Source organism: Bos indicus, chromosome X, assembly GCF_029378745.1.
Source record: "Bos indicus isolate NIAB-ARS_2022 breed Sahiwal x Tharparkar chromosome X, NIAB-ARS_B.indTharparkar_mat_pri_1.0, whole genome shotgun sequence".
NCBI lineage: Eukaryota > Metazoa > Chordata > Mammalia > Artiodactyla > Bovidae > Bos > Bos indicus.
Genome location: NC_091789.1, coordinates 63,225,344 through 63,252,166, shown reverse-complemented (window position 1 = coordinate 63,252,166; position 26,823 = coordinate 63,225,344). Strand labels below are relative to the sequence as shown.

Here is a 26,823-nt window from a genome sequence, read left to right as displayed (position 1 = left end):
AGTAGGTGCTCAATAAATGCCCAACAAGTGAAGGGTTGGATGGTTGGTCATGTTAGTTGTTATTCCTGTCTGGCTGCTTTAATATTATCGAAGTCATTAGCCCCTGAATCAGGGGCTATTTTTAACTCCCTCTGTGTTGTACAGCCCCACCTGCTGTTTGTTTGGGAATTTGTGAAATTCTTTGCAATGATGCCAATACTTGGTGTGGTTTTTTTCCACCCTGTCCCAGAAGACTCCTTACCCCCAGCGAACAATAAAATGACCAGCAAGTCATGTGAATACAACGGGACCACTTACCAACACGGTGAGCTGTTCATGGCTGAAGGGCTCTTTCAGAACCGGCAGCCCAACCAGTGCACCCAGTGCAGCTGCTCGGTAAGACCCTGTATTTCAATGTCCTCTACCCACATAAGAGCTCTTCCATACACGTACCTTTAGTTTGAGCCTACACTGTAGGGTACTTGATTGAAAGAGGATGAAGCGCATCTAAATCGTAAGCCTCCCTGATCTTCATCAACCCTGATAATCTCTGTTGAAAAGGTTGGACCCAGCCATATCCTTGTCTTAAAACTTTAGGACAAAGATGAGCTGATGATCTTGATCTGTACTTCTCTTCACAATCATTATACCACAAGTGCTTTCATCTGAAGAACTCAGTTATTTGATGCCTTGGAAATGCTATGGGTGGAAAAACCACTGGCACCATCTAGCAGTATCAGTCCAATTCACAAGAAAATGTGGTGTCTCTTGGTTCCCATCTCTGACATATTCTGTTAACGAGATAGTTCTTTGCCCTGCAAAGAAAAACATCTCGAAAAATGCTTGATCATAATGATTCCTGTGACATTACTTGTCAAAAGAATTGTATACTTCATGAATAAGGTATACTGATTACATCACCATCTAATTGTGCGGCCCAGAGAATGTAATAGATAGAACCCGATACTTTGTTCTATCTTAGACCAGGGTGCCTGATGAGGATTACCATCTCTTCTGTGACTCAGTCTCTGGCATGGAGAAATAATAAGTGGAAAAAAAAAAATAAACGCATCATAAAATTTAAGAAGTGCCTAGGACTGACTGCAGAAGAGCAGGGGGAAAGGATGTATTATGTTTGAACCCCTACTCATCCCAGGTACTGAGCTAAAGCCTTTACATGAACTTCAGCTCCTTCTGACCTTCATTTCGTTTCTCCCCAGCAGGAGGGCAATGTGTACTGTGGTCTCAAGACTTGCCCCAAGTTAACCTGTGCTTTCCCAGTCTCTGTTCCAGATTCCTGCTGCCGGGTGTGCAGAGGTAGGTATCCTGTATTCCAAGACCCCAGGTGCTACCATCTTGAGTAGCAGGATTTAGAAGAGGGAAATACCTGTCCAGTGTTTTAGCAAAAGGGAATTTTCTATGCTAGCCTTAAATTTTAAGGGTGCTTTCAATCACAAAAGGAAAAAAAATAAAAGCATTGTTTTTAAAGGTCACTGCCCTAAAGAAACCGCACTGCAGCACAGCAGGGGGAGAGGGGTGAGATTCATCTAGCTTGGCCCCTCCATTATTGTATTGTAAAACATAGGGCTTTTCCATACACAGCCTTGACAGGAAGACTTGGCCTCCCAAAGCACTGATGTGAACATTTTGAAGATTATGCTGGGCAAAGGTAGGGGTATTTCTCAAATCCCACAGTAAAATGCTGACAGACTCAATAACAGCAAAATGGAAGGCATCATCTTCTCAAATTATATTCAAAATGGAATTGTCATCTTCTCAAAGCCAGTTTTTTTCTTCTTTGAGTTTCATTTCTTTGATGACGGCACTCTTTTTATTCTTTAGGTTTCCAAGATCAAACAGCATTACCTTTAATTTCTCCTTTATTACCTCTTCTCAGATTACCAAATCTATCAGCAGTCCTTTATATCCCCCCTTTTCCCACTTTCCCTCCTAATTTTGTCTTCTTCCCTTCCATCCAGTTAACATGCTCATTGAACATCTACTATATGCTCGGCACTGTGCTAGAAGCTGGATACATAATGGTAAACATAGTAGTCACACAGGGCGCTGCTAGACTGTATGGCATCTTCATGTGAATTACAGAAAGGATTACCTTACTTAAGATACTTGACTTGCCATTTGCTGGAAAATCCTTGTGAATGTACCTCCTTAGCTGAGGCACCCTTATGCAGGACACAACCTATATAACCATATGTGGCATACATAGCAGCCAGGGTATGTTCTTTGCCCTTGTGGAACCCACAGTTTACCAGAGAAGACAATAAACAAACAAGCAAACACATATCTAAATATAAACGATGTATGTACTGTAAAGTAAATAAACAAGGGATTGAGATAGAAAAAGAGGTGAAGGCATTTAGTTGAGTTGTTGGAAAGGCTTCTCTGAGATGACATTTAAGCTCAGACTTGAAAGATGAAAAGGAGTAATCCATGCAAAGGTCCTGGGGGAAGAGTATACCAAGCAGAAAGAAAAAAAAAAAGTTCAAAGGACCAGGCAAGGAAGAGCTTAGAGCATTCAAGGAGCTTTGGACCAGTGTGGTAGGAATATAGTGATTGTGGTCGTAACTGACATTTGGTGAGACTTAAGAGGTGAACAGGAGTCAGATGATGCAGGACCTTCAAGGCCATGGTAACAAGTTTGGATTTCCATTGTGAAGTGCATTGGGAAGCCAGTAGAAAGTTGTGCAGGAGATGTGATGTGATCCAGTTGATGTCTTCCAAGATCTCACTGGTTATTGTGTCCACACTAGATTGGAGGGAGGAAAGAAGACAAGTAGAGAGACCAAGAGGATGGATGTAGCAGTCAGTCTCTCTGGTATGAGAGGCCAAGATTCAGGGCGGGGCACACAGTATAGAGTAGTGGTTCAGACTGAGGTCTTCTGGAGCCAGGCTGCCTTGATTCTAATCCCAGTCCTGCTACTTTCAAGCTGGGTGATCATGAGCCATGTATGTACTCACCTTTCTAGCAGTCTTTACATTAAGGATTATGTTAGCACCAACCTCCAAACTGTTGTTAAGTTTAAATGAGATAATGCAGGAAAAGGACCTAGGACACTGTCTTCCATAAAGTGAGGATTCAATAACAAATACTGAACAAATTTGAAATACAGCAAGTGCTGAATCCTCAGATTTAACTAACCATGGTCTGAACATATTGGAGAAAAAATAAATCCAGAAAGTTCCAAAAAGCAAAACTTGAATTTGCTGTGGGCTGCCAACCATTTACATGGCATTTACATTGTATTCCCAACTTCTAATACTTAGGTATTATGAGTAATCTAGAGATGATTTAAAGTGTATGGGAGTATGTATATAGGCTATATGCAAATACTATGCCACTTTATATAAGGGACTTGAGCATCCTTGCATTTTGGTATCTGCAAGGGTCCTTTGGAACCAATGCCCTGAAGATACCAAGGGATGACTGTATATTTAGAACACTGGTTCTTGGCTATGGGTACATATTGGAATTACCTTGGTAAGGGGAAAGGGGAATGAAGGAGGTGATTCCAATGTGCAGCCAAGGTTGAGAGCCACTGAAATAGAGGGAAAATATGATGGGATTTGCTAGTAGCAAATGGGTGATTGACTCCCATACATTGAAAGTGAAAGTCACTCAGTCCTGTCTGACTCTTTGCAACCCCATGGACTATACAGTCCATGGAATTCTCCAGCCCAGAATACTGGATTGAGTAACCTTTCCCTTCTCCATAGGATCTTCCCAAACCAGGAATCGAACCCAGGTCTCCTGTATTGCAGGTGGATTCTTTACCAGCTGAGCCACCAGGGTAGCCCAAGAATACTGGAGTGGGTAGCCTATCCCTTCTCCAGTGGGTCTTCCCGACCCAGGAACTGAACCGGGGTCTCCTGCATTGCAGGAGGATTCTTTACCAGCTGAGCTATCAGTAAGCCTTCCCATACATTACTGCCAGCTTAATCTTCCAAAGAGATAGCCTTAACTGTGCTACACCCCTACTCAGAAGTCTTTATGCTGACACACATTGTACTTACTCAATGCCAGTCGCAGTTCTATGCATTTTACAGATATGAACTCATTTAATTTCATGACAACCCCGTTGGGGGTGGGGGAGGTTATGATTATTAACTTCATTTTACAGATGATGAAACTGAGGCAGAAAGAGGTTAAGATCCTTGTTCAAGGTTATGTAGCTAGTGAGTCCAGAAAAGGCAATGGCACCCCACTCCAGTACTCTTGCCTGGAAAATCCCATGGACGGAGGAGCCTGGTAGGCTGCAGTCCATGGGGTCGCTAGAGTCGGACACAACTGAGTGACTTCACTTTCACTTTCCACTTTCATGCATTGGAGAAGGAAATGGCAGCCCACTCCAGTATTCTTGCCTGGAGAATCCCAGGGATGGGGAAGCCTGGTGGGCTGCCATCTATGGGGTCACACAGAGTCGGACATGACTGAAGCGACTTAGCAGCAGCAGCAGCAGCTAGTGAGTCAAAGAGCTGAGATCTGAACCATGGAAGTCTGGCTCCGGACTCTAGGCTTCTAACCACCCCACTCTGCCACTGAAAGGAATGGCTCCCTGGTGCCTGCAGAATGTGTCCACCCCTGACTCTGACAGTGAAGGTCTCCTGAGTTACCTTTATAGGTCCACATGCTTGCATTCTTGCACCTTGGGTTCTTCCCATATTGTTCTTGTGTGGTCTCACTTTTGTACCTTTGCTCTCTCCTCAGCCCCTCAATATCTTTCAAACTTCAGTGTGCTTAGAATTACCGGAGAAATTATTGAATTTCACCTCCCTGGACCACAACCACAGAGATTCTGTTTTGGTGGCCTTGGGGAGGGGCCCTGGGATGTGCTTTTAAACTGGCCTCATCATCCATTCTGATGCAGGTGGTCCATAGACTTTCGCTTTGAGAAACCATCCCTACAACAATGTAGATGACTGGGGGTGGCCTGAAATGGTGGTTTTACATCTGAATTTGGTGCACTTAAATTGAGCATCTTAAAAGTTTGAAACCTTAGTAAACCAATAGAGGAGTGACCAATGTCAGTCTCTGATTGGTCAGAGCATCTAATCCCATTCATATGGTAAGCCAGTTTGGGGTGAATGAGAAGCAACCATTTCACAATAAGGCTGGGAAGAAAAAGTGACAAAATGGCTTCCTTAGTTATATCTATACAACATGTACAGTAAGACTTGAAAGGAGAGGATATTGCCTGTCTCTAGAATATCCTTTCCCTCGGATTTCATTTGTGAAAATCCTGCCTACTCCTGAAGCCCTAGCTCAAATGCAGCCTCCTCAGATGCTAACATAGGTAGTCCTCAGGTCACATTTTGTCTTTTTTGTTTATTTTGTTTTGTTTAATTTTTTATTTTATATTGGGGTAGAATTGATTAACAGTGTTGTGTTAGTTTCAGGTATACAGCAAAGACATTAAGTTATACATGTATCTATTCTTTTTCAAATTATTTTCCCGTTCAGGTCATTATGGAGTGTTGAGCAGAGTTCCCTGTGCTATGCAGTAGTCCTTTCAGTTATCCATTTTAAATATAGCAGTGTGTACATGTCAGTCGAAAACTTCTAATCTATTCATTCCCCCATCCTCCCCCCTCCACCCCAGTAACCATAAGTTTGTTCTCTGAGTTTGTTTCTGTTTTGTAAATAGTCCATTTGTATCATTTTTTTAGATTATGCATATAAGTGACATCATATGTGTCTTTCTCTGTCTGACTTACTTCACTCATAGATGATAATCTCTAGGTCCATCCATGTTGCTGGCAACGGCATTATTTCATTCTTTTTTATGACTAATATTCCATTGTATATATGTCCCACATCTTCTTTATCCATTCCTCAATTGATGGATATTTGGATTGCTTCCATGTCTTGGCTCTTATAAACAGTGCTGCTATGAACGTTGGGGTGCATATATCTTTTGGAAATAGAGTTTTTCTCTTTTCTGGATATATGCCCAGGAGTGGGATTGCTAGATCATATAACTCTATTTCTGTTTTTTTAAGGAACCTTCGTACTGTTCTCTCCAGTGGCTGTACCAATTTACATTCCCACCAACAGTGTAGGGGCATTTCCTTTTCTTGGCACGCTCTCCAACATTTATTAGACCTTTTTGATGATGGCCATTTTGACCCATGTGAGGTGATACTTCACTGTGGTTTTGATTTGGATAAATACTAGTGGGAGGGTCTTTCTCTCTTCTTTGCCTTCCCACCTTCATTCCAGTTTCTCCACCCCTAAATCCTGCTTCTCCTTCAGAGGCTGGCTCAAACGCTACCTCCTCCATGATTTTTTTTTAATCCTATAAATTAGGACTAAATTCCCTCCTCTCTAAGACTTTTCAGGACCTCACCTGTGCTTTTCCAGTGGCATTTATAACCTTAGCACCTTTTGTCTTTTATTATATGTGCCCATGTCTTATCATCCCTACCAATATGTGTTCCTCAAGGCAGTAACTATTTTGGGCTCATCTTTTTTCCCCCACTGTGCTAGGCACAGAGTAGGTATTGTTTGAATGAACACACACTAGCTTGGAAATATTGCCAGAAAGTTTATCATGGTTGGAATTAGATGCTACTAAAATAAGATATTGGTCTTCCCTGGTGACTCAGTGATAAAGAATCTTGTCTGTTGATGAAGGAGATGCAGGTTCAATCCCTGGGTTGGGAAGATTCCCTGGAAAAGGAAATGGCAACCCACTCCAGTATTCTTGCCTGGGAAATCCCCTAGACAGAGGAGCCTGGTGGGCTACAGTCCATGGGGTCACAAAGAGTCAGACATGACTTAGCAACTAAACAACAACAACAAAAATAAGATATTGTTTTTGTTTTTTCTTCCTCTGAATTACTGACTATGGTGATGGTACTGGCTTTACATTCATTCATGGTCAATAGGAAATTAGGTGATCCCTCATATTGCTTTTTATTCCCTACCTTACTTTAGCACACTATAACTAATATTTCTTTTAGAAAGAAATGACCTTATTCTTAGTATCCATACAGGCTCATCTTTTTTACTATGCTTTTTGCACCAGCCTTTACAGGTCAGCATGAATTTAGTTGCAGCCTAATTTAATGTATGCTTCAATAAGGCACTGGATCTTTCCATACCTGTTTCTCACAGTGTGTGTACTGTCCCTCAGTACAACTATGAACTTTCAGCCAGGAAAGACTCTTTTGTTCCTTATCTCCTTTCCCATCTTTGTCCCAGCTTGAGTCCACTCCAAAGAGAAGAGAGTCCGTTTTTAAAAATTGAAGTATAGTTTATTTACAGTATTGTGTTAGTTTCAGATGTACAATAAAGTAATCCAGTTAATTATATATATATATATATGTAATTTTCAGATTATTTTCCATCATAGGTTGTTATTAAAGATACTGAATATAGTTTCCTATGCTATGTAGTAAACTCTTGTTTCTTATCTACTCTATGTATACTAGTTTGTATCTTTTAATCCCATACTCTTAATTTGTCCCTTCCCACCCCTTTCCCCTTTGGCAACTATAAGTTTGTTTTCTATGTTTTTGAGTCTGTTTCTGTTTTGTATATAGATTCATTTGTATTTTTAGGTTCCATGTATAAGTAATACCACAAAATATTTGTCTTTGTTGGACTTACTTTACTTAGTATGATAATCTCTAGGTCCATCCACATTGCTGCAAGTGGCAATATTTTATTCTTTCTTATGGCTGAGTAATATTCTATTATATATGTATATATATGTATATATACATGTATATATGTGTATTTATATCACATATTCTTAAACCAATCATCTGTCAATGGGCACTTGGGTTGCTTCCATGTCTTAGCTATTATAAATAGTGCTGCTATGTACATTGGGGTGTATGCATCTTTTCCAATTAGAGTTTTTCTCTTTTCTGGATATATGCCTTGGAATGGAATTTCTGGATCATATGGCAGCTGTACTTTTAGATTTTTTAAGGAACCTCCCTACTGTTTTCCATAGTGGCTGTACCAATTTGCATTTCCATCCATAGTATACAAGGGTTCCCTTTTCCGCACACCCAAGAGAGTCCATTTTTAGCAGAGGTGTACACGTGGTTACTAATATAACCAGCTAATTGCTATAATCCAGTTGTTAGGTTAAGGTGATTTTGTTTGGGGAAAATAATGTGAAATCTAAACTGAAGAACAATTGATAAAGGAAAGTGCAAAAAGATGTATTATTGCATCCAAGAGGCAATAGAGTGCAATGCAGATAGGCTCTGAAGCCAGAGGACATAGTTTTGACCTGGCAGAGCTACAGTCAACTAGTAATTTTATCTTGGGCAAGACACAACCATTCAGGACCTCGAATCTCTCAGCTGTGTAAATGCTAATTATGATATCTACAACCAACAGAAAGGTTGTAAAAATTAACTGAGATGACAGAAGGCTAAGAGAAAGTCCAGCAAAGAGTTATTGCTTAATAAGTGACGTGTGAGTGCATTATGACTATATTTATTACCCTGGGGTTAAGTAGAATTGCACCTTAGCTATCTCCAATAGTCTTGCCTTTTTATTTCCTTAATGTACATATACAGAAGTTTATTTCTAGTCCTTCTCATGGCAACAGATCCTGGGACTAACTATCTTCTCAATGGTTTTCTTGTCATGATTTAATTTTCTTTTCTTTTTGTTATGTCCTCAGAAGCAACAGATAAAAGCTAGTTGTTACTGATCATGTACTGCCCCTTCACACACTTGACAATTCATGAAGTTCTCTCTTTGCCATCTCTTCTCCAGCCTAAATAAACCATTCTCTTTCATCTTCCCCTCTCAAGACTAAATCTTACACTTTCATAAAATTGATGCTTTTTTCTCTGTCTTTAATGTCTTTACATCTTTCAGTTGTATATAATGTGATTGAATCTCCTTTGAAGTTAATTTTTGAAGCACCTAGTTATTTTTTTTTTCTGTTGAAATGATGTTTTTACAAAGGTATACCTTGTGTAAGCATATTACTCATTCAGCAGGGAACCCAGACACATTTCTCTTCTATGTTGGCCGCCCTAATTGCAGGCAAAATACTGCAGAAGAAATAACCTTTTGAGCACTGAACTTACAAACCTTAATATAAAAGACCCCATTGAAATAGTCTCTGCACTGTCACCAAACACTAATGTGTGCCTTTCTTCCTGGGTCAGACAGCAATCTTAGCCATGGATTGAATCTCAACCCCAGTCTCAATTGTTTAGACTTGTCTTTGAGGCTAGGACAGTCAGGAGAGTGTTGGCAGGGTGTGTCATTGCTGGCACTTCAGCAAACCTCATCTAGACTGGAAGCATAGTGCACACAGCCACTGGAACCTTAAGGGAAACTTTATCAGCAGGAAAAAAAAAATAACTCTTCAGAGATTGTACTATGGCCACATTCTGGGCAGGCAGGCCTTAAACCCAAACCCAGTCCCAGCTTCTTCCACCATTTATCATTTCTGCTTCCTGTCTTCTGCCTATCTTGCCAAAGCAAAGGGGAAGGCTATGTTCTTAGACGTTAAGCAAGGGAGACATATATGGGGTAAGCTATCGGCATTTTGAGAGCCAAGCCTGCATTTGGTAGATGGTGTACATACATAGCACTTGTGTGGGTGCATGCTAAGTCGCTTCAGTCATGTCTGACTCTGTGTGACCCTATGGACTATAGCCCACCAGGCTTCTCTGTCCATGGGATTCTCCAGGCAAGAATACCAGAGTGGATTGCTGTGCCCTCCTCCAAGGGGATCTTCCAGACCCAGGGATCAAACCCACGTCTCATGTCTCCTGCACTGGCAGGCGGGCTCTTTACCACTAGCACTGCTTGGGAAGCCCATTTCTAGGTTTAGAGTAGCCCAAGTATAAATATCTACATTCTTTCATTCAACAAACATTTGTTTTGCAACCACTAAGTACCTGGCACTGTGTGAGTACTGGAGATACCATGGTGAACAAAACAGGCATGGAACCAGCCATCATAGAATTTAATGAGGAAGATAGACATGTATCAAATATTGAGACAAGTAAATATGAAATCATAATCATGCCACATGCTATGAAGGAAAGGTGTTATAAAAGCCAATAACTGACTGAGGCTCAAGACCATCTCTCTGGCCTCAACTCACACCATATTCCTCTTCGCTCTCTGTACCCCCAGGATTTGGGAGAATTGACTCAAAAGTTCTGGGTATAAGTGGCAGCAGTCCTATCCTCCTAGAATCTGTGACTTCTGATCCCACTATGAAACCAGCCACCCTATTTACCCTATTTTATAGAAGTATCTATACTGTCCTTCTTGCATTGTACCTGCTGCATATACTCAAGTTCAGACTTCACATATTAAGGAACTACTTGATCGTGTTGTTCCATGTTTACCATTTCTTACCATATTATCTAATCTGAGTTCTGTAGCTTATCTTTAAAGGTCCTCTGTCAAACAGTCGGACTCTTCCTTAATTCACTACCCATCCTCATTTCTTCAACACCAACACACACACTTTCTCCTCTAGACTGGCACTTCTCTTTTTATAATATGCCATGTCCTCCCCACCTTCAGCCCTGTCATATGCCCTTCTTTTTTACATGCAATATTATATTTGTTTCTAAGTGTTCAACATTCATATACATTATGCATTGATCACCAAAATAGTAACCATCTATCACCATGCAAAGTTATTACAATATTATTGACTATATTCCCTATGTGGTACATTATATCTCTGTGACTTATTCTGTAACTGAAAGTTTGTACCCCTTCATTCCCTTTGCCTATTTCACTCATATCCCACCAGGAAGCCCCTTGCCTAATGAGATTGATCTGAAAAATATTGCTAAGACTAATGTCAAACAGCATGCTGCCTATGTTTTCTTCTACAAGTTTTATGATATCAGGTCTTACATTTAAGTATTTAACACATTTTGAGTTTAATGCTGTGGGTACACTGGTGGGTAGGGCAGGCCCCAGGCACGCCTGGTTGTGGGACCTGGTGGCTCATGACTGCTATGGGTACACTGGTAGATTGGGCAGTCCCCAGTGGTAATAGGCTAGAGGGAGGATTCCAGAATGGTGCCTACCAGTGCCAGTGTCAGCACAGTAGAGTGAGTTTACAGAAATGGCTGCCACCAGCATCTGTGTTCCCAGTGGAGTCCCAGTTGCCTCCTGCCTCTCTGCTACTACTCAGAGTGAATGAGTTTTTGAACACACCTTCAGCCCTCCAGCTCTCCTGAATGTAAACCCCACTGGTTTTCAAAACCAGCTCTTTTGCTCTTCTTCCTGGTGCACAACTCCTGGGCTGAGGGGTCCAATGTGGAGCTTGGACCTCTTGCTCCTTGGGCAGGACATTCATGTTTATATCCCTCTCACCTTGCCAGAGTGTGGGTCCTGACTAGATGGCAGTCTCCACCCCCTTACCTGTCTCATCGTGGTTCCTTGTTTATATCTTCAGTTGTGGAAAATATCTTCTGCTAGTCTTCAGGTCACTCTCAGAGGTGGTTGCTCTGTAAGTAGGTGAAGTTTTGGTATGCCCATGGGAGGTGAGTTCAGGATCTTCCTCTGCTGCCATCTTGATCCTACCTCCTGTTATGTGCCTCTCTTAACTCTTAATCCCCACAAGCTTGGAAGAGTTTCCTACTCCTCTTTTATCAATTAGGATCCTGCCCATCTTTCAAGACCCCAGCTGAAGTTGCAGCTCTTTTATTATTATTATTTTAATTTTTACAATGTTGTGTTAGTTTCTGCCATACAACAATGTGAATGGGCCATAATTATACATATATCTCCTCTCTCTTGAGCTTCCCTCCCCTCCCCCCGCACCCCTCTACGTCATCACAGAGCACCAGGATGGGCTCCCTGTGTTATACAGCAACTTCTCACCAGCTATGCATTTTACACATGATATGATAGTGTATATATGTTGATTCTATTTTGTCCATTCGTCCCACTCTCTCCCTCCCCGTCTTGTGTGGGGGACTTGTGTCCACAAGTCTGTTCTGTACATCTGTGTCTCCATTCCTTCCCTGCATCAATACTATTTTTCTAGATTCCGTATATATGCATTAATATATGATATTTATTTTTCTCTTTCTAACTTATTTCACTCTGTATAACAGGGTCTAGGTTCATCCATCTCACTAGAACTCACTGAAATTCATTTCTTTTTATGGCTGAGTAATATTCCATTGTATATCTATACTACATCTTCTTTATTCATTCACCTGTCAATAGACATCTAGGTTGCTTCTGTGTTCTGGCTATAGTAAATAGTGCTGCATGCATCTCATTTAAATAGCCTTACCTGATCATTCTAGTCCTCATTGGTCTCCTTCTTTGACCACTTCCAGGGCTTGGTCAGGTTGTAGGAACAGCAGCAGGAGACCCAGGTTTGATCCCTGGGTCAGGAAAATCCCCTGGAGAAGGAAATGGAAACCCACTCCAGTATTCGTGCCTGGAGAATTCCGTGGACAGAGGAGCCTGGTGGGTTATAGTCTATGGAGTCACAAAGAGTTGGACATGACTGAGTGACTAACACTTTGACATTTTCACATTATTATTCACTGTTTAATGGGTCTTGGCTCCTCAACTGGGAAGTTCTATGAGGAAAGGACCATCTTCTTCCTCTTTTGCCCCTAGCATAGTACTAAGCATATAACTTGTGATGGATTTGCTAACAGGAAAGAGAGCCACAATTATGTAAAGCTTTTGGCAAGCACTTAAAGTGTAGTCCTGCCTAGGGAGGCAGGAGAAATGACTGATCTTACAACTTACTCAACCCAAGCTCATTTATCTAATACATCTCCAGTTAGCCCAGGTGAAAATTGAATCTCTTTTTATGAAATTGAGATATTTTTACTAACTCCTTCATGGTAACTGAAACTGGAAGCAATTGTTTAAAAGCAATTTGTCAGTGTTCAAGACATCTGCCATTTTACCTAAAAGACTCTTGATTTCTATTTCCAAAAAGCAGCAAAATTACACCTCAGATGCCATCTTCGCTGAGCCCAGAGATCTTGAGGGAAGTGGTAAATGAGCTATTTCATTTTTTAACATCATAAAAATCTACCAAAATTTTCAAAGTTTTCGAAATCAAAGGAAATGAGAGAAAATAACAACTCTAAATATAGATCCTTACATATCAGTCAGGATCTCATTTTCTTTTTGCCCACATTTTCTGCAGAAACACTCCCATCTCCTGGTCATAATGGTAGGAAGGAAGCATTGCTAATGCAAAACACTGCTTTAAAAAAATTAAAAATAACTCAATAATTTTTGTGATTGTATGTTCTTGCCTAAACTTCAAAATGTATTGAAACACTCGATCTTTTCATAGCTGTAGAAGAGTTTGACCACCACTAGCAATTCCTTTTCAAAAGTGAATCATTCATGTTCATGAACATGGGACTATCTTAGAGATTTTCTATCCTTGTCTACTGCTCCTCTTCTAAACACCAACTGGAAGCTCTCTTCTTCCATGGAAACTTTCAGGTGGTTTTTGTTCTCTTTCCATCCCCTGTGGTCAGAATTCATCTTCACATCCTTGCTGACAATCCCAGGACTCCCAGTGCTCTGAAGTCGTCATGTTCCTTCTTGGCATGTCTTTTATGTCTAGAATGTTTCTTTTAGACAGAAAGCCCTCAGACAGTGGATGGGACAGCATTGACTTTCATACTGAGTTTAACAAATTAATAGTGATGATTCCTAATTGGCCATCTGGGGTATCCTGTCAAGGTCAATAATGCCCCATCCCATTGCTGGGCTGGAGGGTTTTTCATGTGTATTATGAGTCTGGTTCTACAATAAAAATAAGAAATTCCCAGTGAAGCATTTCAGAGCAATTATTTCTTCATGGGTGGTTAAAGCCACTCTTCTTTCAGCCTTGTCCTTCTGACTGCTTCAAAGGATATACCATGACTGCTCAGAAACACATTACTAGGTATACCCATTACTCTCATTAGAATAGACTTCGTGAACACTTAGACTTCAACGATTGTGGAAGTTAATCTGATTTGTTAACTGACAGTATAAACAGAGGAAAAAGAAACATCAGAAAGAAGAGTGATGTTAGGCAGAGGAATCATATTCGAACACTACACTGTAACTGTAAGAATTTATAAAGTCCAGGTCTCCGTGACCCAGGCAAAGTGAACATTTGATATAATTATCCAGTTGGTATAAGCTAATTGTTGAAATGACTCCATCCACTTTTTCCTTGTTTTTGGCCATTAAAGTCAGACCCACATCTTCTGCTCCCACCAGGTAGTCCAGTCCTCTTTGGATGGGGCCAGGAAGCCAAAGTGGTATTCATGGAAAGAAGAAGGACCCTAAACTGATTGCTTTTCATTTCCAGGTTAACCAGGCAGTAAACAATGGTAGATCACTAAGTTTCCTTCTTCCATCCTGCTCGTTATTTTCCATTTTTGAAGGTGGTAGCACAGGACTCTATTTGGGTACTTGAATTTTTACCACTCAACTTTATGACTATGTAATTTGCACTGCCTCTCATAGGAGCAGTTATCTGTCCTCTCATACATTACTTTAAGCAAAGAGAGAAAAAGAGGTTTAATTAAAATGCAGACTCCTTTTATAAATAAAAATGAAAAGGGAGAAGGTACTAGCATAATGATGAGAGAATCTAATCATTAGTTTAGAAGGAACGAGCTGAAGGAATGAAAAATGGCTGTGTGCAGCCATTTTTATTTTTTGGTGTCTCCAGGACCCTGGCTTTAGAAATGAAATTGTTCCCTTTCTATGTGTGGACATAAATTTTCTGTTAGGCTTCATTTTTTAAAAAATACAGGTGCTTTCTTTTGTTAAATACATTGCACACTTGTGCGTGTGTCCTTAGTCACTCAGTCATGTCTGACTCTTTGCAACCCCATAGACTGTAGCCCGCCAGGCTCCTCTGTCCATGGGATTCTCCAGGCAAGAATACTAGAGTGAGTAGCCATGCTTTCCTCCAGGGAATCTTCCTGACCCAAGGATCAAACCCATGTCTCCTGTCTCCTGCATCGCAGGCGGATTCTTTACCCTCTGAGCCATTGGGAAGCACACGTGTGAAGGTTCCTTAAGTTGGGTTTTCCCCATGTGTGGGCTACTCTTGAGAAGAAGAAAGAAGAAATAGAGGGAAAGGATAGGAAGAAGAGGGAGGGTGGATAATAGCTAACACATATAACACAGTGTGCTAGGCACTGTCCTAAGCTCTTTGCATATACTAATTCATTTCATCCTTACAACCATATGGGTAGGTATTATTGTCTCCATTTTATAAAGAAGGAAACTGAAGCACAGATGGGTTCATTCATGTGCTCAAAGTCACACAGGTGAGAAGGGGCAGAGTCAGGATTTGGACCCAGGTGGTCTGACTCCAGGCTGTTTTCTTTGCCATTATTACTATGCTGCCTCTCAGGTTGAGGGTGTGAAGCAACTTCAGGGACTCTTAAGTCTGAGGCTACTGGGAGGAGCAGACTTTGTGATTTCTCTGCTCCCAACGGCTAGATATACTAACACTTCCAGAAGAGTCATTGGGACTACCCTGGGATGTAAAGACCCCATTTCTAACCATAAACATTGATCTGTTTAATCACATCTCCATTGAAAGAGCAGAATGTGGGTCATGGGCCATGTCTAAGTTTCATTATTCCCTCTTTTATGATGCCTTCCTGCAAACACATGCACATTCTCACAATACAGTTTTTTAAAAAAACAGACATTTCTGATTTTTCTGGATAATACTTTTGTACTCCCCTTCTGATTTGGCTTGCCACTGGTGCCAGGAGTTCCCTCCTTGTCTGTGTCTTAGTATTTCTCGAGCAGGTATTTTGTTTAAAGTGCTAAGAGCTTAAAATTGACAGCCCAAACAATTAAGTGCTTTATTTGACAGCAAGGTATTTTCTAAAAAAAAAAAAAAAAAAAAGGACTGTCCAAGAGTAATGGATAAAGAAGATGTGGTACATATACAGTGGAATATTACTCAGCCATTACAAAGAATGAAATAATGCCATTTCATGCAACATTGATGGATTTAGAGATTGTCATACTGAGTGAAATAAGTCAAAGAAAGATATATGACATCCCTCATATGTGGTATCTAAAAAGAAATGATACAAATGAACTCATTTACAAAACAGAAACAGACTCAGACTTAGAGAATGAGCTTATGCTTCCCAGGGGGGAAGGGTGGGGGGAAGGGATGGTTAGGGAGTTTAGGATGGGCATGTGGCCACTGCTATATTTAAAATGGGTAACCAACAAGGACCTACTGTATAGTACAGGGGACTCTGCTCAATGTTATGTCTCAGCCTGGATGGGAGTGGGGTTTGGGGGAGAATGGATATATGTATATGTATGGCTAAGTCCCTTCACTGTGCATCTGAAACTGTCACACCATTGTTTGTTAATGGGCTATACCCCAATACAAAATAAGAAGATTTTTAAAAATGACTGTCCACTTATGAGACACTAGAGCACACTTGCTCCCTCACCAACAAATTTGTAGAATTAGATATTTGGTAGTAGCTCCCCACCCCCCCCAACCAAGTCATCTGCTTCCATTCTCTTTTTAATCTCCAGTTTGGGTGTTGAGCACTGGTTATAAAGTGGCCCACCAGGGAACCTGGTACATAGTTACCTGGAGATTTCACGATCAGTTTTTTTCCTCTACTTACTCCCACTTTTCCTCAAAAACCCTTAGTTATTGCCTTGATTCTGCTGATTTCAACGTGTTCTTCGGAAAATACAGAGATCAGTTTTCCTTGTCATGGAGATCATTTCCCCTTGTCTTGGAAATTCATTTACAATTTCTATTTGCCTTATGATTAGAGTAACCATGGAATTTATCATCCCAACCAAGACACTTTTGAAAGTGAAAGAAGCAGTCTTAACAATTATGCCTGCCAGCAAAACAGACATAAAACTGAGCTGTCCCAGATAAATGAGAATCTATGGGCACCCTATTTGTGATGAGTGTGGTTCAGAAGTGGCCACATGCTGGCGTAGTTTTGCTGTCTGAGGTTTATCTTCATGGGTATCTCATAATCTCATTGTATACTTGGTCCTTTTGAGAAGACAAGGTTTACTTCTGTGACCTGCTCTGACCAATCAGAGATTAATAGGAGCAATGGGAGTTATAAACAGTCTGAATTTTAGCCTAGCTCTTGACCATTTTTCAAATGCTTGTTCTCCATTTCTCTCATTACCAGAAAGCCAAGCCATTCCATCTCCATAGGGTACCACTCAGAGTATAATTGAGGTTTGAATAAACAACACATGTGGCTTTTAAGGTTAAATGAATATTGTTTGACATACAGTACACTAGAGTTGTTTTTCATTTTGGTTTTAAAAATTGGTTAAAATTACATCTTGGTGCTTCTCGGAATTAACTAGGATCCATCTGTCTCCATTAGAATCACTGTTTTTTTTTTGTTGTTTTTTTTTTTAAAGCCTTGGCTGAAAAAAGAAGCTTCCTCTTACTCAATTTGTCCAGTGAATTAAGGAAAAAGGCAACGAAATAGGTTTTGGGGGCTTTGGTGCCTACTTTTTTCTTTTATGTCCTTGTCTCTTAGATACATCTAAGGTGAAATATTTAAGATTTAAATGGACAAACCTATTTTCAGCTCTCTAGATAGACCCCACCCCAGTCTAAAACACCACTGATGTGAACATCTAAGAAGATAATTCAAATTTAACTATTTAGCTTTGTTTCATATATAGAATAATTAAAATGTTGAAACCTTTAGGGGCTACTTATAGAACATTCTGGGCTTCCCAAGTAGCTCAGTGGTAAAGAATCCGCCTGCCAAGTAGGAGACAAGGGTTGATTCCTCAGTTAGGAAGATCACTTGGAGAAAGGAATGGCAACCCACTCCAGTATTCTTGACCTGGAGAATCCCATGGATAGAGAAGCCTGGTGGGCTTCAGTCCATGGGGTTGTAAAAGAGTCAGACATGACTGAGCGACTAAACAGCAACAACAATAGAGCATTCTAGCATAGAGAATGCCATTTTGAAGATTTTGAAAGCTCAAAGGCAACAAAAATACCAGTAGTTTGTAGTTCCTACTTGAGAATACAGACATGAACACACACACACACACACACACACACACAAGTAATGGCTCCAGTAGTTTTAAATGAAGTGAAATCATTCAAATTTAGGTACATATAACTGTCTGCAAATGCTTAGGTGGTTATGCCACATTTATCTGAACTTGTATTACAGCATATTTAATAGTCTGCATGATAATTGACTTGTCTCATTGCTTTGCCATCTTGCCTCTCTGCTTATTTAACAGGGACTGTATGCTTCTATATTGCTTTAAGATTCTGTCTGGACTATGAAGTATTTAAAGACCCTCTTTAAAAGCCTTTTTAAGACTCTAGGGTCTAAGTATAATAACTTGAACTTCTTAGAAGGTCATACTGAATAAACATTTCATGTCAATACCAATCATTAAATCTACATTTAAAAAGGGCACATGATGAGGAGAGCTACTCTCTCATTTTTCTTTTATAATTTGTTCTCTTTTGGCTGCTTCAATTCGGCTTGAAACCACATACTATAGCATTTACATTTTGTTTTGCCATTTTGCTGGCAAATCTTTCCTGGTTTCAAATCTTCTCTCTGGTCCCATATTTTCATTTGGCTCAGGACATGACTTTGACCCAGCACTGCCAGCCAAAATGTAACAAGTAAATCCAAGTGCATTCCCACTCAGTCACTGTCAAGAGCAGTGTCATACCCCAGCTCTCCTGACTTGCAACCCTAATGTCATTTTATACTTTCTCCTTTGCCTTCCTCTTCCATTATCAAATCTTCCCTCGGGGTCTTATAATTTACATGTTATCTGCAGTAGTATGATTCACCCCTTCTTTGCTGTTTTCTCAATTCTCATGGCCTATTACATATTACTACAACAGCCTCCTGGTTGGCCTCCCAGATTCTAATTGCTCCCCAACCAGTCAACACCCCCTTGCCAGGATAAGCTTCCACAAATATTACTTTTACCATAGGCACCTCTACATAAAAAATGGTAACACAATCAAATGTGAATGCTTTAGTCTCTCTTTGAAGTTTCACGAGAAATATTTACAACCCAGTTATCTCAACAACCCATCCCCCCCCCCTCCTTTTTTCTCTCTCCACCAGCCCCATTTCTCTTGTTTCACTTCTGAAGCTTCCACTAAAGCCACACCTTGCTTGCTGTGTCCACTATGTGACTTTCTATTTCCAAAACTCCAATCCTTTACAAATGCCATTTCCTCCAGTTGGCAATCCCTTCTGCCCATGTGACTGTCTGTTTATAACCTGCAGTTGTTGTGTTTAGTTGCTCAGTCATGTCCGACTCTTTTGTGACCCCATGGACTGTAGCCTGCCAGGCTCCTCTGTCCATGGGATTCCCAGCTAAGAATACTGGAGTGAGTTGCCCTTTCCTTCTCCAGGGGATCTTCCTGACCCAGGGATCGAACCCTGCATTGCAGGTGGATTCTTTACTTCTAAGGCACCAGGGAAGCCCTTATACTCTGCAATATCTACTTCTAAAAACATGACTTAACAATTCTTTGGGGATGGTTTCCATGATTACATCTGACTGTTCACTCCACACAATTGATATCTCCTAAGCATATATATTCCATTTGCCTTTCCAGTTGTTACTCTGTTTGTGTGTTTAGGTTCATCTGATTTCCATATTGGTTACCTGTCACCTCCAAACAGGTTGTAAATGTCTTGAGGGAAGGGTCCAGCCCTGATTTGCCTTCTCCTTCTGACTTAGTATCAAGTTCTCTACCCAAGAAGCATTCAATATATGTTAACTGACTTTGGGGAGTTACTTTTTTCTTTTTAAAAAATGTTATTGAAGGTGATTTACAGTTGATTTACCATGTTGCGCTAATTTCTGCTATACAGCAAAGTGATTCAGTTATAGTCATGGCTCAGATGGTAAAGAATCCACCTGCAATGCAGGAGACCTGGATTCAATCCCTGGGTGTGGAAGATCCACTGGAAGAGGAACCCATTCCAGTATTCTTGCCTGGAGAATCTCGTGGACAGAGGAGTCTGGCAGGCTACAGTCCATAGGGTCACAGAGTGGGACATGACTGAGCAACTAAGCACAGCACAGCATATATTCCTTTTCACATTCTTTTCATGGTTTATCTTAAGATATTGGATATAGTACCCCATGATATACAGTAGAACTTTGTTGTTTATCTACCCTATATATACTGTTTGTATCTGCTAATCTCAAAATCCCAATCTTTCTGTCCCCTAGCTCCCTCCACCTTGGCAACCACAAGTCTGTTCCCCGTCTGTGAATCTATTTCTGTTTCATAAATATGTTCGTTTGTGTTGCATTTTATATTTCACATAACAGTGATACCGTATGGTATCTGTCTTCCTCTTTCTGACTTATTTTGCTTAGTCTGATAATCTCTAGGTCCATCCATGTTGCCACAAATGGTATGATTTTATTCTTATTTTATGACTCATATTCCATTGTATATGTGTACCTCATCTTCTTTATCCATTCATCTGTTGATGGACATTTAGGTTGTTTCCATGTCTTGACTATTGTAAATAGTGCTGCTATGAACATAGGGTTTCATGTATCTTCTCAAATTATAGCTTTATCCAGGTAAATGCCCAGGAGTGAGATTGCTAGATCATATGGTGACTATATTTTTAGTTTTTTGAGGAACCTCCATACTGGTTTTTATAGTGGCTACACCAATTTACATTCCCATCAACTGTATAAGAGGGTTCCCTTTTCTCCACATCCTCTCCAACATTTAATATTTGTAGACTTTTTAATGATGGCCATTGTGACTTAGGCATTATTTTTTTATATAAACAAAGGTGCAAGCATCTTCACTTTTACAAGGTTAGTTATGGTTTCCAAAGAGTCTGCATGTGGTCTTTGTCTGCTATCTTTACTCAGACATGGAATAACCAGGAAGAGGTAAGTCTGCTATTGGCTAAGCACTTAATTCTGTATGTTTGAAGTTCAATTCAGTGAATAAACTGAGCATCTGATGTGTACCAGATCACTGACCCCCACCCCAGAACTTCTGACTTACTAGGTACAGGGTGGGATCCAAAATATTGCATTTCTCACAAGTTCCCAATTTATGCTGATGTTGCTGATCTGGAGACCACACTTTGAGAACCAGTGATGTAGGCAACACAGAGGGAGGTCTGAGACATGGTCTCTTTAGGGATTTGCATTCTCTTTAGGGAAACGAGGCAGGCTCAGGAAACATTTAACAGCAGAAAATATTGTAAAGTATTTTAGTATTCATTCATTCAAGAAATTGAGTATGTACTAACTACATGCCCAGCCCTGGTCTAGGTGCTGGGGTTGGTTACATCAGGGAACATGATAGACAAAAACCCTTGTTCTCATAGGAGAATTTTAGTAGGAGAAAGCAGACAAGAAATAAAATACATATACCACAAGATACTCTTGAGTCTTAGAATGGAAAATCAAAGATGGTGGTAAGAAGTATCAGAGGGTATTTGAAATTTTAAATAGGTGGTCAAAGAAGATTTCCTAATTCCATCATTTGATGAGTATTTATTGAGTGACTATTATGTATCAGGTACTGTTATAGATCATGGTGATACATCCATGAATAACACAAATAATAAAAAGGACAGGTCCTTATAGAATGAATACACTTATTTGGGAGCAGGGAAATCTGGAATTCGGGGTGTTAGCTGTCGTCAACTGATTATATGAGTGAATGGCTCCTTGCCCTCTCTGAGCCTTGGTTTCTCCACCTGTTAAATGGAACTGTTGGACAAATTTTCAAAATAGATGAAGTCCTATACATCTCTAAAGCTACAGGATGCTAAGTCCTTTAATTGTGCAGTCATTAAGTCATGTCTGACTCTTTGTGACCCCATGGACTACAGCATGCCAGACTTCCCTGTCCTCCACTATCTCCTGGAGTTTGCTCAAGTTCATGTCCATTGAGTTGGTAATGCTATCTAACCATCTCATTCTGTGCCACCCTCTACTCCTTTTGCCTTCAATCTTTCCCAGGATCAAGGTCTTTTCCAATTAGTCGGCACTTCACATCAGGTAGCCAAAGTACTGGAGCTTCAGCTTCAGCATCAGTCCTTCCAATGAATATTCAGGACTGATCTCCTTTAGGATTGACTGATTTGGATCTCCTTGCAGTCCACGGGACTCTCAAGAGGCTTCTCTGGCATCACAATTCAAAAATACCAATTCTTTGGCACTCAGCCGTCTTTATTGTCCAACTCTCACATCTGTACATAACTACTAGGAAAACCACAGTTTTGACTATAAGGACCTAAGTCCTTTAGGCAATAAGAAATATGTAAGAGTACTTGAAGAAAGCTTTGTAGAAGAGGAAAACCTGAATGTTTTTCATAGTCATACAGGAGTTCTGAGGTGTGGGAGATGGGAAGGTAATTTCAGAAGAATAATATGAGCAGAACCATGGAAGCAAGAATGGGAGCCACAGGTTCACTGAAGAGTAAGGAGGTCAAAGGGATTTCATTGTAGAGTAGCTAAGATAGTTGGATAGGAGGTAGATGTTCAGTAAAGATGAGGTGGGGGCTGATTATAGACAGTCCTACATGGGAACCTACTGAGGATATTTTTTTGATCAGAAAACGATACCATTATATAGTCAAAGTAGTGTTTTAGGAAGATAAACCTAGAAATCACAGTTAAGTCTTCAACATTCATAATTTTTTTCCAAGAGATGATCTTTGAATCATGGAGGGTTAAAGCCATGCTTTGTTTTATGTCACTGCTCAGTGATAATATTGGTATCAAATGAATTTTGAGGTCTTTTACCAGCCCTAAACCAGTAAAAGTACTTGAACCAGTAACATGTTACTCATTAGAGTTAGGTTTCAAAATTTTGGGAGATTAATTAGGGTAGAAAATTCTTAATGTTTATATATTTTTGTATTCCTTGTTATCCCATGAGATATATGATTGAATAGATATTGGGTTTATTTTCAACCAGGTACACACACACACACACACTCTCTCTCTCTCTCTCTCTCTCTCTCTCTCTCTCTCACACACACACACAAATAGTACTCATTTAGAGTGATGCAAATATCTCTAAGACTAAGCTCTTCCCATCTGCTTACTTGGACATAGATAACACAAGGCAATATTTTTGGAGATTATTCTCTTATTTTTTTATATTTAATTAGCTGAGGAATATCCATATCTGTTGTGCATTTGCCTTTCTCAAGGCTGAAAGTAGAATCTTTACCCTAAAAGCAATTAGTCTAGAAGCAACTAAAATGATAGGGGTTCACTGTTCAAAACTTGGGTCGTGGAGACCCAGAGAAAGGTGTTTCAGGCAAAAATAGAAGATATGGGTTGTGTAAACACTCCAACCACAGCAAGTTTTACGTTAACTTTCAGATCAAGTTGTACCTTCTTAGAGACATAATGGTGAATTTAACAAATCATGACAGACCAAATTCACAAAACTCTCATTCTTTAAGCGTAGTTTAAACACAAGTTGAATATGACCTGTAAAATACTTAACTGTCTTCGGAATAAAATAAGCAGAAGTGACGATGATGGCTATATTACAGTGGAAAGTGATGATTTTCCCTTTCATTTTCCAAATTCTGTGTAATATTGCTGGATGGTCTATTTTAGAAAGTGGCAACTTTCTTTGAAGTTGTCTTGAAAAATGAGGCACACCCAGGCAGAAGTCTTTCAGCATTGCTGTTCAAAGAAAGCCACAATGGCTACAATGTCTAAAGAACTTTGGGATCATAGAACCCAAAGGGTTACTGGGTCACAAGGGTGATATTTTTCCCTTTTATGTATATATGATTATTTCTTTTTCATAAACAGGGGATGGAGAATTGTCGTGGGAACATTCTGATGGTGATATCTTCAGGCAACCTGCCAACAGAGAAGCAGTAAGTGTGAATAGCTCAAATAATTCAAGACTTCACAGCATCAGGCCAGACTGCCCTCCCTCCATGGCTACTGTCCCAGCAATTCCATAAAAGGACCTATCTCTAACACCATTTTTCATCCCTGTCCTCAGAAATTTGAATGCCATCATCACCAACCTGGAACCATTTAAGTGTGTTGTGTAATTGGTAACCGAGGCCAGGACATGAATACAAAAAAATCATAGCCCAGCCTTTAGGCACCCTTCGTCTAAATTAGAAGTCATCCTTTCAGGATGACTTGCCAAATATTTGTCTTCTGTAAGGAAGGCAAATCACTACCCCTAGCTCAACAGTGAGGACCTTCTGTGGGATTGCAAGGTAGGTGAGCCCATCCTTTGGGCATAGGTACCTTGGACATGTTCACATAAACCCTTCCCTAAGTCGTAGGCTCCCAGTCATACAGCTGGAAGAGAAGAAGGGTAGCAGCCAGATTCCCTTCCTCTACCTGCAGCGTCTTCTCATTTTCCCTCTTGGTGCTAATCTCAAAATAACTCTTAGGAGCGGTCATCTCTCTCTATGTATAGTCATAGCATCTCTTATTCCTTTTTATTTTGAAATAATTAACAAGAAAGAAACCCTCCAATAAATATATGTTTAAGTACAGTGACACTCCAATTCTCTAAAAATCAGCAAGGCAGATAGTCCAGTTCAAATGATCTATCATATTTTGGGACTTTATATATAGAGTCCATATGTGATTGTATGAAATCATGAGTGTGCAACTTTTGAAAATGGTAAAGCATTGTAGAATTTAAAGAATCTTTAATTTCATAAAAAATGCACAAAAAGTACAAAATAAGAATCTTATTATCAAAATATGATAGATCATTTGAACTGGACCATCTCCCTTGCTGATTTTTAGAGAATTGGAGTGTCACTGTATTTAAACATATATTTATTGGAGGGTTTCTTTCTTGTTAATTATTTGAAAATAAAAAGGAATAAGAGATGCTATGACTATACATAGAGAGAGATGACCACTCCTAAGAGTTATTTTGAGATTAGCACCAAGAGGGAAAACGAGAAGATGCTGCAGGTAGAGGAAGGGAATCTGGCTGCTACCCTTCCTCTCTTCCAGCTGTATGACTGGGAGCCTACGACTTAGGGAAGGGTTTATGTGAACATGTCCAAGGTACCTATGCCCAAAGGATGGGCTCACCTATTCATCATACCCTTCTACAATAGAAGTATGTGTGCTCAGTCACTTCAGTCGTGTCTGACTCTTTGCAGCCCCATGGACTGTAGCCCACCAGGCTCCTCTGTTCATGGGATTTCCCAGGAAAGAATACTGGAGTGGGTTGCGATTTCCTCCTCCAGGGGATCTTCCTGACCCAGGGATCAAACCCACATCTCCTGTGTCTCCTGCATTGGCAGACGGATTCTTTACTGCTAGCACCACATGGGAAGCCCACAATAGAAGTAAACAGAGCAGTCAATGTAGAATTATTTTCATAAAAGCAAGACAAAAGGAGACAGCCTAAAGGCTATCTCTAGGGGCTTGGTTAAATAAACCCAGCCTATGGGACATCATACAGTTGTTAAAAAGAATGTGGTACTGAACATCAAAAGGCAGTAAAGTGGAGGGAGCGCCAAGATACAGTCTGTAAACAAACAATATACAATACAACATACAACAACAACAAACAAACAGGATACAATGTATACTGTCATTTACTTCTGTAAAAATTGTCTGTGCACATATGTAAATGCATATTAAAAGATCTAGAAGATTATATACCAAGGTATTAAGAGTGATACTCTCAAAGGGGTGCAAGTGGGCAGGAAGAAAGCTGCGTGCATGCTCTATGCTCAGTTATTTCAGTTGTGTCCAACTCTTTGAGACCCCATGGACTATAGCCCACCAGGCTTTTCTGCCCTTGGGATTCTTGAGGCAAGGATACTGGAGTGGGTTGCTATGCCCTCCTCCAGGGCTCTTCCCAACGCAGGGATGGAACCAGTGCCTCTTAGGTCTCCTTCATTGGTGGGTGGGTTCTTTAACACTAGCGCCACCTTTGTGTTGTATCTTCTGTATTATTTGATATATTTCAATGAGCATGAATTAGTTTTGTAATAAATTTAAACGATTTTGAAAATTTTAGGAATTAGTTCTCAACAGACATTGTATATACGGTAAGGAATTATAGGTCAGGCCCAAGAATCATGAGGGTGTGGAGAAGGTGTTGATCCAGGACCTAATAAAATAATGAGTACCAACACAACATCTCAGTGTGGCAAAGGTCATCACATGTGCCACTTCTGACTTCATGTCCCCAGCTTGCCAACGCCCTCAGCAGTGAGATTAAAGGATTTGCATTTGTTTTATTGCGAGGTCATATTCTTTTCAAGACATTCCTGTTTCCAAATGAGTGAAGAAGGATTTGTGGGTGGAGTGGAGAATACTCTGGATGTCTTGAAAAAACAGCATTCCTGCAAGAGAGAGTGGGCTTTTCAGTTTGCGGGTTCCTATAGACCCCAAGGAAGGATTTTCTCCATCCAGCAATATACCAGCTTTATACTAAGTGAGATTCCTTCCAGATCCTGATAGGAGAGGATATCAGTCTCCCTGTTCTGTGTTGTGAACTTCACTTTTTTCTCAGCCCCAATTTTTTTTTTTTTTTATCATGGTATGATATTGAGAGTAGCTAAGTTAGTCACTGCCAACCAGATGCCATTCTAAGCCAAATTTAGGTCTCAGTCACCTTAAGCTGGGTGCCTTAGCCCCCAACACTAAGCACTGTGGCCCACTCGGTGGTTTTGCTAGTAATGCCATTAATTTTCATTTCTTCTTGACTTCATCACAGGCTAGCCCTGCCTCCATCGTTGTATTTCAGCCTCATTTTATTGTTCTTCTTAAACTGCTAGTCACAGAACTGGACTTAATCCGATACTTCCCATAGC

General features: G+C 40.3%; 1 protein-coding gene across 10 annotated transcripts in view; it reads left to right on the top strand.

The window, feature by feature from the left end:
* CHRDL1 (chordin like 1) overlaps positions 1 to 26,823 on the top strand; it is a 135,691-nt gene that overhangs the window by 86,058 nt on the left and 22,810 nt on the right. For 4 of the 10 annotated variants that reach the window (XM_070784860.1, XM_070784857.1, XM_070784864.1 and 1 more), the window contains exons 5-7: positions 230 to 375; positions 1,200 to 1,296; positions 23,819 to 23,886. In XM_070784860.1, the coding sequence (XP_070640961.1) occupies positions 230 to 375; positions 1,200 to 1,296; positions 23,819 to 23,886 (311 nt within the window). The remainder of the gene's footprint in view (positions 1 to 229; positions 376 to 1,199; positions 1,297 to 23,818; positions 23,887 to 26,823) is intronic. The other 6 variants (XM_070784861.1, XM_019955451.2, XM_070784862.1 and 3 more) reach the window with 4 other exon arrangements.